Source organism: Orcinus orca, chromosome 9 (assembly GCF_937001465.1).
Source record: "Orcinus orca chromosome 9, mOrcOrc1.1, whole genome shotgun sequence".
NCBI lineage: Eukaryota > Metazoa > Chordata > Mammalia > Artiodactyla > Delphinidae > Orcinus > Orcinus orca.
This window is the reverse complement of record NC_064567.1, coordinates 59,208,142-59,221,105: the sequence shown is the minus strand read 5'-3', so window position 1 is coordinate 59,221,105 and position 12,964 is coordinate 59,208,142. Positions and strand designations below refer to the sequence as shown.

General features: G+C 43.3%; 1 protein-coding gene across 4 annotated transcripts in view; it reads left to right on the top strand.

The window, feature by feature from the left end:
• Positions 1–12,964, top strand: part of SLC25A13 (solute carrier family 25 member 13) — a 205,133-nt gene that overhangs the window by 117,106 nt on the left and 75,063 nt on the right. For all 4 annotated transcript variants that reach the window (XM_004265566.3, XM_012531515.3, XM_049715138.1 and 1 more), the window contains one exon: positions 11,395–11,541. In XM_004265566.3, coding sequence (XP_004265614.1) covers positions 11,395–11,541 — 147 coding nt within the window. The remainder of the gene's footprint in view (positions 1–11,394; positions 11,542–12,964) is intronic.

Genomic DNA, 12,964 nt, shown 5'->3' with positions numbered 1-12,964 from the left:
GGATTTGTCAAGAGGCCTTGTGCAAAAGGCTCAGAGGTGCAGAGGTAACAACTTTTGAAATACTTATAAGGTACAAGTCTGGGCGCGTGTTCCTATGTTTATTCGCCTGACAGCTCAAAAAGCACAACTGCAAACAGATATAAAATGTATACCCTATGACGATGCTCTTCTGTAACAAAAATCCTTAAGGGTTTGTAGCATAAACCCTTATGGCAGGTGTAAACCCGAAACCAACATTCAAAGTGTGGTTAGAGCAGCCGTCCAAAGTACAAAATTAAAGGGCCAGATACTACTATACGGTCTATTTAACAGACCCATTTTACAGATGAAGAGTCTGAGGCCTTTTACTTTAGAGTCTCTTAGCAGTATCTCATTTGTGATTTCGATTTGCATTTCCCTAATGACTGATGATGTTGAGCATCTTTTCATGTGCTTGTTGCCATTTGTACGTTTTCTCTGGAGATGTGTCTGTTCAAATCCATTACCTTTTTCTTATTGGATGGGAGTCATAGGCAGTTGTGAGCACAGAGTGAAAGAAAAGCCTCTAAAGTTTTTATGCCAAATTATTCTGTAGAGTCGGTACTGAGAGTCACTCTCAAAAAAAGAAGTCATAATAGCAACAACCTTTATAATTTACAAAGTGGTTTTAAATATCCTATTTCTGATGCTAGCATCCCCCAATACCCTGAGAGGTAATTATAGTTATTTCCTATTATATACAAAAGAATAAACAGACTCTAGGGTAAAATTTTGCATTTACAGGTAATTTTACGGGGAAACGCTCATGGTTTTCAATGGGGTCCCAAAGGAGTACCCCAAAAGAGTACAGACCCGCTGTTCTAGAGCTTAACTTCTTCCATAAGATCACAGACATGTGAGGGATTAAAAAGTATGATGCCATTACCACTATACTCCACTATGTTGTCTCCAGGGCCATGGCTATGAAGTTAGTTTCTCTTCCTGGAAAGGGCCATGTTTCTGAATGGGGATGTACAGTCATGCATTGCTGGACATTTAGCATTCCTGATCCCGGCCATTAATTGCCAGATAATGATTATAAAAAAGCCATAGTAGGGGGCTTCCCTGGTGGCGCAGTGGTTGAGAGTCCCGCCTGCCGATGCAGGGGACACAGGTTTGTGCCCCGGTCCGGGAAGATCCCACATGCCGCGGAGCGGCTGGGCCCGTGAGCCATGGCCGCTGAGCCTGTGCGTCTGGAGCCTGTGCTCCGCAATGGGAGAGGCCACAACAGTGAGAGGCCCGCGTACCGCAAAAAAAAAAAAAAAGCCATAGTAGGGGTACGTGTTACGGTTGTTTCCAGTTTTATTTTATTATTATTTTTTTTTTGGCCACACCGCACGGCTTGCAGGATCTTAGTTCCCCAACCGGGGATCCAAGCGTGGAGTCCTAGCCACTGGACCGCCAGGGAATTCCCCTCCAGTTACTTCTTGATAATGGTTTATAATCATGGGTATATATTTCATATATAATTATTACAGTTTAAAAATCATCTACACATAGGAGTTTCTAACGGCTCTGGTCTCAGGATAGAAAAGTCTCAGATTACTACCCAGTGCGATATGCTTGTTAACTAGAAAACTGTTGCTGTTAACTACCTCTCCTTGTAGCATTTTCCAGCTTAGAAAGTGCTTTGGCTTGTGTTGGTCTTTACAATTGCCTTAGGTGTTAAGCAGTTGCTATTGTTTCTGTATGAAAGATGAGCATGTAGAAGCTTGGAGGAGTTTTTTGTTCAAGATGAGACAGGTGGAATAGAAGTTGGTTTTAATTTTCCTAAATCTGTAGCAGTGTTTTCAAATTTTGTGTAAAATGTTTCTGAAGTGATTTTAAAAGGCGGTGCCCTGGGCCTCTGTCCCCACCGAGGGTCTGATTCAGTAGGTCTGGATAGGGCCTAAGAAATAGCCTTTCAAACAGGCGTCCTGAACTGTGATGTTCCAAATGGTCCGAGGGCCCCATGTTGAGAAACATTGGTCTAGATGACAAAACCCTGACTGTTTAAAAGCAGAGAATCTGGTGTTCAGGTCTCATCCTAAGGCTGATGGGGAGCTAGGAGAGGCAAACATGATGAGATTGGTGTTTCAGAAGGACTGCTCTGGCTGTTGTGTGGACAGTCAAATGGAGAGGGATCTGACTGGGAGAGGGAGACCATCTGGCCATTCTCCAATCCAAGAGAGAAATGACTATGGCTTGGGTTGGATGGTGATGGTGATGAGCTAAAGAAAATGGGTTCAAGAAAAGTTCAAGACATGGGCCTGACCAGGCTTGGTGATCTGTTAGGACGGGGACAGTAAAGGATATGCAGAACTCATCGTTCACTCCTGGATTTTAGGCTTGGGCAAGTGGGAGGATGGTGGTGATTTACCAAGACTGGGAGCACAGGGGGATGGGATGGAGGACATGTTGGTGAAGGCCTGTGAGGAGTGCTTTGCATGTAATCACCACTGATCATTTCATGGAGCCAGGAAATTTCTTCTGTTTTCAGAGCCCTTCCTCCTATTACTGTAGGAAGAAGAGTCACGCACAAATCAGCCGCGCTCTAAATTGGTGGTGAGGCCAGATTTTGAAGGTGGGATTCCATTAGTTAGCCAAGAAATGAGATAGCTGGCTTGGGAGGGAGTGGGGCTAAAAATCCTCTCTAATATCTTCTCATCAAATAGAGTTTAAGGGGCTTCTCTGATGGCACAGTGGTTGAGAGTCCACCTGCCGATGCAGGGGACACGGGTTCGTGCCCTGGTCCGGGAAGATCCCACGTGCCACGGAGCGGCTAGGCCCGTGAGCCGTGGCCGCTGAGCCTGCGCGTCCGGAGCCTGTGCTCCACAACGGGACAGGCCACAACAGTGAGAGGCCCGCGTAAAGCAAAAAAAAAAAAAAAAATAGAGTTTAAGAATGAAGTTGTCTGATCCAACAGAAAGTCCTCATCACAAGGGTGTGAGTGTTTTACCATAACTTTATTCAGGTCCTCCTTCTGTCAGGAGATGGATGATGAGACCCAGAGAGGTGAATCGTACTTGGTAGAGCTAGGAGTAGAACCTGGGACTCAGAGCTGTGTCTGGTGTCCCGACCAGCCATTCACATTTGTTAGGACCCTTGTCATCAGATCACGTGAGCCCCAAGCTAGCCCTGTTGGATGCCAAAGCATATGCATGCAAATAAGGCAACTGAACAGTTTTGGTTCTTTTCGTTAAATCAAACCAACCAGTATTTTGGCTTATGGGTCAACAGTGGCATACAGACCAACCCAAGTCTTTTGTGTGAAGTGGACATTTTGGTTTTCAGGTTCTGCGCCCTAGAGAGCAGAGTTCTGTAAGTCAGCAGCCCCAGGTGCTGGTGGTGTCCCACCACCAGCGTGTCCCTCTGAAGGCCAGAGATTTGCTGCTCCTAGTAGTGAGCTGTTCTGAGTCACAGGGTTGCGACTATGTATGTCAGGGTATCCTGGTTTAAGGCAAAACTTTCAGCACAAAAGGCTGTGTTGTTAAAAAAGGAATTGTTCCCCCTGCCAGCCCAACATCACCACCAAACAAAAGAAAACATAACCTTCAACCATGGCAACATCAAATTCTCAAGCTTTGGAATTGAAAGAGCATTTCAGGTGTTAACAAAAAACAATCCTTTGTGGTAGAACTTGCTGAAGCCACAATTGTTTAAACAGGTCAGTGGACCACTAACAAAGTCCTTACTTAGGATTGAGTAACCCAAGCCATTTGTGCCGCCCCCCCACCCCGGGTACCCCAACTTGCCATCTGTATTAGTTAAAATATCTAGACCCTGGATCTTTAGTAGCCAGAGACCATGATTATATTTGCATTCTTAACGTGGGTGTGATTTTTATGTTGATTTTAAGTTGGACCAGATGGGGTCTGTGATACAGCTTTGGTACTGCTTCATAAATACAGTACCACTTGATGTTCCAAAGTGAAATAATGAGTAAAGGCAGCTAATGTTGTTTTGCCCTCAGCTTCTCCAAGAGATGAGATTGTGTTTTGTGTCCAAATGGAAACCACTGCTAGTTTGGCGCCGAGTGACCAGAGATGGGGGAATAGCCTGGTCACTTGGAGAATTAGACACAGGATTCATTTCATTCGCACCGCACTTTCTGCTCTCTGGGCAAAGGAAATCAGAATTCATTGTGCTTTTGTGTCCGTGGTTTTCATCGGCTAGGTGTTTTGTTGAGTAGCCTGTTGTGCAGGCTTTTACAGTAACATCCTGGTGAAAATGAACACACCATATAGCTGTTACCCACTGTGAAGTTTAACGTTGAATCAGAAGAGCAAGGAAATTGAGATGGAAAAGCTCTGTACTGGTTGTTGTCAAGGTGTTGCTGTGTGTGCAGTGTCACATGCGGCACTGCTACTAAAGACCCTTTTAATTAGAGTCCCCACCCAGTGAATTGGAGATGAAATTTCACGCTGAACTCTGGAAGTCTGACTGCATAGGCTGAATGTGGGGAGCACAGAAAAATGTTGAGAATGGGAACTACTTATCTCTCTACCTATTGCATTGCCAAGTTCCATTTTTCACTCAGTTTAAAAATATGTGGATCTTTATTTTAACTAGAATTTTTTCCTCTAAATTAGCATAGGATTATGAAAATGATACTTATATATTAAATGGTAGAGGTCCTGATACTTGATGTAATATAGAATTTATTTGAAATAGGGCCAAATATAATACCATATTTTATAAGCAAACCTTCTTTATACATTTTTATTCCTCATTTTCATAAATAATTACCTGCATTTTCCCCAGAATTCTTCTACCACCACCCCTAAAAAGGAATTCTTTTGAATTATATCTTTGTTGATAACCCGTGATTAAAGTTTTAGATATATATTTTTTAATTTCAAAACTATACAAAACACAAAAATGCAAAGTAGTCAGGGGTGTTTTTTGGTGTTCTTGGCTTTATCATATAAGTCTAATATAAATCATCTGGATCTGCTGCTTGTTTTGAGGGTCTGTTGGTCTTTTTTTTTTGGTTCCTGATAAATTGTTTTCAGGCTGAAGCACGAACTTGAGCGTCTGAATAAAGGTGGAGAGAATTTTTGCATTCAGAATATACCCACTTGAAAATTGGAGATTATTAAGGAAATGACAGGCCTGGAACTCTTAGAAGCATGAATGTTAAACCAAAAGTGGTGTAACCCCTATATATGTGTATTTCTGTACAGCTAGCAACTCTGAAGAGTTTGATTTTTTTTTTTTCCCCCTCCTGCAGCATTCTGAATGGGTGTGTTAAAGTAGTTGGAAACTGCTACAGTAGAAGCCTAGTCCATTAATCATCACGTACCGGAATAGAGGGAACAGAAAACAGCTCACTGGCAAATGTAAAGAGAAACTGGGCCTCCTTTCACGTGTTGGAGCCTTAGAGGTGGCCGTCCAGCTCCTTGCTTTGTGACCTCCTGGCCTTAGGTGAAGGAGAGCCCTTTCTCTTTACAGTCCTTCCTGGCTCCATCAACAGCGTTTAGGAAGCGCCCTGTGGCCTGTTACTGATAAGAGCTCTCTCGGGAGAGCCGTGCCTTCATTCCAGCTCTCTGGGTTTTCCACAGGGTCTCAGGCCATCGATTTTATTGTCTGTACTCATTTAGGTATTGCTTCCAGTTTTGTCATCTGCCTGCTCTTCCTATGCATTGTAGGATGATCTCATCCATTTTTACTTTTTTTTTTTTTTTTCCTTTTGGTTTTTGGTAGGCCTTCCCCTAAAAGGAACGGGCAGTCCACGTAGGATAAGGTTATGGCTCTGGAGCCAGACCGCCCGGCTGCATATCCAGTTTCATCCTTAGCGTCATGCGACCCTCAGCTGCTCTTTACCTAATTTTTCCATCTACAAAATGGAGGTGGTGGGTAATCCCACCTTATAAGGTTATTGAAAGATGAAGCAGGAAAATGCAGCTGTCCCTGGAGCATAGCCTGCGCTTAACAACAGTAAATGTTAGCCTTTGGGTTTTTTTTTTCCCCCTAAAATCCTGTTGTCTGCATTTCTCAGATTTACATTTTGACCTGTACCTCTGGCTTTCTTTTGTTTGTAGCTGGAGGCAAAGCTTATCTCACTCCAAGTTTCTCCCCGTGGTCAACTACCTCATCTCTTTCCCCTTAAGTATTTTCTTTTGTGGCAGATTCTCCTATCTCTCCCATCATCCAAGGTGAGAATTCTTTAAGAAACTCTCGTTCCATTTTTATATATAAATCACCACCCAAACTTTTCTTAAAATCTCTTTTCCAGTTATCTGTCCAGATCACTTATGATCCCCTTGCTTATGGTTTTACCCATGGCAGCATACGTTAGTGATTGGAATCCGACAATACTATGGTAGAGATCTCAGCCTCTCCCACCTGCTAGCTGTGTCACGTTGGACTAGTTACTTAACCTCCCTAAGCTTCGGGTGCCTCTGGGAGATGAAGGTGTTATCACTTCACAGGATTGTTGTGAGGCTTGAATGAAGTCCTGTCTTTGAAGTTCGTGGCAGAGCCCCTGGCCTGTAGAAGTGTTCAGGCACTCAGCTGTTACTGTTATCCTCCACCCTAACTGGTCTTCGTCTCTGTTCCTGTTGTTGGTTCAGAATGACTTAGCAGAACTGTTCCTTACCTACTAGGTGATTTTTTTAAAGACTCCAAGAACTTATATTGGAACTGACTTTAGAGGTTTTTAAACCATTCACCTTGACCAAAATCAAAGCTACTTTTTATTAAGTGCCGGTCGCACGTGACGTCTAGTTTTTACCACTCGGTGCAGTCAGGTGTTGCTGAGGCTCTGAGATATAAACACACTTCCCTAAGCCCTCCCAGCTAGGAGCGCCATGACTGATACTTGAACTCTGCCCATTCCTGTCCCAAACTTCAGATTTGTCATTATAACAGATTGCTTCCACAACCCCTTGTATAAAATGAAATAAAATAGAATATGAAAAAATAAAAAAATAAAATTCCTTGACGTATGTTTCTCAGCCAGTAGTTGAACAGGTATTTCCAGTGACTGGGAACCCCCTACTTTGCAAGGTAGCCCATTTCATTGCTGAATAGTCAGGTTAAATACTTCTGTGTTTTGTGCTGAAACCTGATCCCTCTATCTTCTCTCCATTGATTTTTTTTTTTTTTCTTTAAGAAATACAGAGAACCAGTCTAACTTCTTTTTTACCTGATAGTCCTTTAAACCTTTAAATATTTGAACGTAACTATTGCGTCTCCGTCTCCCATTGTTCTCCTCTCCCCCGCACGAAGGACGAGTTTCTCCTTTCTGGTCCCTTTCGTTTTGGAAATGAACGGTAACTACCCATGCTCTAGACACCATGCATACCAAAAGCTCGCCATCCCAGCTTTACCCGTCTGGGCTCAGATCTAGGATGCTTCACTGTCTTGGTAGCCCTGAATAGGGTTAGGTTTTCCTTAAACAGCTGTAGAGGTGCCAATGGAGAGCTTTGATGTTAAGTCAGTCTACCGTGAGTAGTGAGCCTGGCTCTTTGTTTCAAAGATCATTCATTCTTGAATTCAGTATTTATAGAGTACCTGTATGTTAGCTCCCCCCCAGGCCTCCTTATTGGTCTTTCTCCTCCTCAATCTCTTGAGGTCGTGCGCAAGGCTGGGAGAAGGCCGTTTAGATTTGGTTTCTCTCCTCCATGGTCTCTGCTATTGTTAGGAGGACAATCCTGGTGTTTGAGAGCGCATCAGAGACTTTTGCCTTAATGAAAAAGTTTGGGGAATTGTATTGTTTTCTCGTGAAAATAGGCTACAGAAAAATCTAGAGCACTGGAATACTTTAAAAGCAAATTGAATGTTTATCTTCTTATAGCTATGAAGACTCCTATGTGTCAAATAATATTTTGTAATCAAATTCCTGACAGCAGCATTATCCAGGCTTCCCATGCAGTGTAGTGGGGTATTAGGAGCAAGGTCAGTGCAGCGGCACTGCCTGGCTTTGAATTCCAGCTTTGCTGCTTCCTGTCAGTGAGACGTTCGTTTCCTCAACTGCTACAGTGGGGTTAATAATAGTTCCTGCCTCATAGGGTTGCTGTGAGCATTAAATCAGTTTATCACTACAAAGTACTTCAGAACACTGGCAGGTAATGTATGCTTACAAAATGCTGTTATCGTGGCTGTTTTATCATTTGAGGTAATAGTTTTCATTTCCTCATCCAGAAGAAGAAATAGTCATGACATAAACAGATGTTCTTCAGAAGGCAACCCCATCTTCAGTAAGCTACTTTTAAGTTTGGGGAGACACATAACTAAACGTTTTTACTATACTCGACTATTAGAGAACTACCTGGATCCACCTTGTTTTTCATGGAATTTAGTGTCCCCAATCTTTAAGAACTGTTGGAAATGTGTTCTCAAGTTGTCCTCTGTTAGGGTTAGAAGTGCTTTTGTACCGTGATTGCGGGGTTCCTGCTACTAGATGTTTAATCGTGCGCAGAAATGCGTAGTGATGCCACTTGTCCCCATTACAGACTCACCCCCTGTCCTGCAGTGGGAGCATCAACCCCACTTGGGTGTCTGTTTCCCAGTTAGACATTCTGGATGGATTGGTCTTAGTGTTCCGGCTTCCTGCTCTCTGAGGAGTTGGAATGACCAGGGAAACTGATGCTGCTTTCGATACAATGTTCTGAGGAGCCCCGAGACTATTTCAGCTATAAACTAGGGGAAGTGGTAAATAACTGAACACACTTTCTGGTATTGTTGAGAGTAATCTTGGCTTGCGATAGCTTTAGCAGTGGGTCTAGCGATTCAAAGAAGACTGTGTTCATTTACTTTCAATTGAATACATACTGTGGTCATTTTTCACTACAGGGTGTTTAACAGTTGGTTTCATCCTTCCTTTTAAATTGGAGACACTTGTACAGAGGACCCCTTTTTGTTCAATACATTGTAATTTGTTCACTCAGTTGGTTTTATACAGTACCTGTCACTGAAGATTATGTCCATGGTTTATCGAGTACCTGCTATATCTAAAGCATTCTGCCCACACCATAAGTAGGATGAGCAGGACACAGTCTCTTTTTCCTGGCAAGGCGGGGGAAAGACAGGAATGTAAATAACTGATTATAATGTAGGATGGAGTAAGACAAGCCTTATAATTGCGGTTCAAGCAGGAGGCCGCATGATCAGATCAGTTATTTTCAGTTAGGAGGCCTGGTTATATTTACCTAAGTGGTGGCATTTGAGCCACCAAGTGGTAGGATTTCAGGAGCAAGAGCAGAAGGCTATAATCTCCACCAGGTGGAGGGAAGAGTGTGGACAAAGGCCCGGATGTGTGGAAGGTCTGTCCAGGCTGGGCATGGGGTGCCCTAGACCAGGCTGAGAGTAACTCCTTTTAGGGTCTGGAGAGCCTTGCTTTGGAGATAGATCTTTACGATGTAAGGTTTCAGCTGAGGGTGACTGAAGTCAGATTTGAGATGCTGAAAGGCAGCTGTTGATGTGTGCAAGGTGGATGCAGAGGTCAGAGAGGAGTGCCAGACTGACAGTTGGGCCCATGGTGGCCATTCAGCCGTGGTCCGAGGAGGCCTTGAACCAGTGGTCAGGAATAAAAAGGAAAAGATACATTTGACTGAACTTTCAAAGGTCCAAGTGGCTTAATGTAGTAACTGGTTTACTCTGGGGGAAAGGAAGCTGGAAAAATTGAAAATGACAGGTTTCTAGGGTAAGTGACCGGGAAAACAACATGCTAATAATTAAGCTTTGAACATGGGAGAAGGACCAGGTTTGAGGGCTGGGTGGGAGACATGTAGTAGTGGATTTAGCGACGTGTAATTTTATGGCCTTTACAAGATACCCCCATGAGTATATTCACTAAGCAGTTAGAAATTCTGGCGCAGCAGATAGGAGTGAGAGGCTTGGATCTGGGAGTAAAGCCTTATAAGAAATCTCATAAGAAGACCTAGCGGGGGAGGTCTTTGCCTAGGAGAGTTGAGTGAGAAGACCTGAGGACAGAGGGCTGACACGTGCCTCCTATTTAAGGAGCGAGTGGAAGAAATACTAGAAAGATTAGGGTCCCAGACGAGAGTTCCAGGCCGGATCAACACTGGCAGATGCTATAACCGAGAAGAGGCTTTTGAATAGGATAAGAACTCTGATTCTTATTATTGTTTTGTCTTTAAAAATGTTTTATTGTAGACACTTTCAAACCCCATAAAAGTAAGGATAAAGATATGATGACCCACCGTGTTCCCACTATACAGCTTCAATTATTATCAATATTAGTCTTCCTTTATCTCCCCACCTCTCTGTGGGAGGAGAAGGGAGATAGGGTACTTCAAGGCATTTTCAGATTCATGTCATTTCTCCCACACTTTAGTTTGCACTACTTCATGAGGACAGTTAGTTTTCATAAAACTGTAAGTCATTATCTCACCAAAGTTAAAAAAAAAAAAAGTTAATTCCTCAGTATCATCTAATAAAACTTTTAAATTTAAATAAGCTAAAGTCCTTGAAAGCCACTTCCGGGATGCCTTTTAATTTCATAGACATTAGATCTCACTCTAAGGGCCCATTTGGGAAATGGACAGAGTGTCTTGAGGAAGAGAATATAATACTCTCTGCAGAAGGGATGCTTCTCCTACACAGCACATGATGGGTTTTGACGGGAGACCGTGTTTTATTTTTTGTTACACTTATCCCCTGAGAATAGCAATAGAAATCTAAGGTTGGGCTTCCTGTCCTTAGATCATAGGAATTAAAACACATATCCAATGGCACTGCCACAGTTTTGCCACCTCTGATGCATGTACCATCCAGTCCCTAATTCTAGAGTATTGGTCCTCAATCGGGACATATGGTCCTCTCTGGAGACATTTTTGATTGCCATGGCCTTGCGGAAAAGGGGCTACCAGCATCCAGTGGAAAGAGGGTAGGAATGCATAGGACTGCCCCCGTAGCAATGGCTTAACCTACCCCAAATACCAACAGTGTAGAGGAATAGCATATTCCTGAGCAGAGCCACCCTTTTCAATCTGCTGTTACATCACATGTGTGTGAACCAAGTTACCGTTAAACATGTTTCTCTGTTCTTTGGAGAGAGGTTACTGTCCCTGTAGGTGTTTTTCCTTTGATCATCTGCGTCCCCTAAGCAGGGTTTGTCCAGATCTTTGAGCCTGCCAAGCTTCATTCTAGGTTTTATTTTCCTTGTGTCTTTGGACTAGAGCAGAACATGGAAGTGATTTGGTTTCTTTGGGTAAGAAATTGAAGGAATGTACTTTCTCAAGACATGTTCACCAGTCTGAACAAAGTTCTCTCTTTGGAAGGAGATAACTTGGGAGTGCTATTGAACAAGTGTGGGGCTTAGTAAATCAAGATATAATGTATATATTTCTTCACCCCGATTTGAAATTGAGCAGTCATTGGTAGTAAATAGGAAACATAAATAAAGTACTTCACCTTCTTTGTTTGCAGGAAATACAATTGGAGCATGCGAAGCAAGCCTTTGTTCAAAGGGACAATGCCAGGACCGGAAAGGTCACAGCCATTGACTTCCGAGACATCATGGTCACCATCCGCCCTCATGTCTTGACACCTTTTGTAGAAGAATGTCTTGTAGCTGTAAGTTGTTTTTTAATTTCTGTTGGAGTATAGTTAATTTACAAAGTTGTGTTTGTTTCAGGTGTATAGCAAAGTGAATCAGTTACACATATATCCACTCTTTTTTAGATTCTTTTCCCATATAGGTCATTACAAAGTACTGAATAGAGTTCCCTGTGTTATACAGTAGGTCCTTATTACTTATCTATTTTATATATAGTAGCGTGTATATGTCAATTCCAATCTCCCAATTTATCCCTCCTCCTAGGTTGTAACTTGCCATAATGAAATAGCTTATTCTACCTGGTGTAAGCTCAGTAAATAAGGGATTGTAAGAACAGGTCTTACAGATTATGTTTAAACACTAACATTTTTTTATTTTCTTAGTGATATTGCATCCATTACCAAACTTACAGAGAGTGCTTTGCCAGTTTTAGTGGGTAGGTTAACTTGTTACCTGGATGATATGGACTATCTTAAAGAAATGTATTAACTGGCTTTTTTAAAAAGGAAAAACAGACATATAATCGCATATTAATTTGCTTTATATTTTGAGGTATGTCAAATGCTGATCTTTGCTTTTACCTGTTCTCCAAGGCAAAGTGGTTTTTGTAAGCAGGTAGTGCGCGTAGATATGTTTGAGGTGTCAGCAGAACAGGAACTCTAACCCTTGGATTCACTCATTCATTCAGCATGTGTGTGGAGGCGACACTGGCACATGCAGTGGGCAGAGCCTTGCTGTCCTGTGTCGTGGAGCTTCCCTCCTAGTGGATGTCCAGCCACTCTCCTCCTTCATGGACCCTGAGGGTGTCCTGGAACATCCTGTGGTGGTGGTTCCCAAGCCTTGGTCACGGAGCTTAAGAATCATCAGGGATAGTTATTAAAAGTGAGGATTCTGGGCTTCCCTGGTGGCGCAGTGGTTGAGAGTCCGCCTGCTGATGCAGGGGACACGGGTTCGTGCCCCGGTCCGGGAAGATCCCACATGCCGCGGAGCGGCTGGGCCCGTGAGCCATGGCCGCTGAGCCTGTGCGTCCGGAGCCTGTGCTCCGCAACGGGAGAGGCCACAACAGTGAGAGGCCCGCGTAACTCAAGGAAAAAAAAAAAAAGTGCGGATTCTGAGGTCTCTTCCAAGCCTACCCATTCACCATCCACAGGTGGTAAGGTCGTAGAATGTAATTTCTGAGGCTTCCTAGGTAATTGTGATGATCCCCCAGATTTGGGACCCTTATGCAATGGTAACTCTTCCTTTGTTAATCCCAGGGAGAGGACTTTTTGAGTGTTTTCACCATCACCTGAGTTTGCCCCAGTGCTTACCATAAGGGGAGCTTTTCATTTTTCCTCTTTTTCTTTCTGGTCTCTCTCTTTGGAGATGCGGTGATCTGACAAGGCCTTTTCCACTCCGGCACTGTGTTAATCTCGCTCCTTTTCTTGGCCCCCCCCTTCG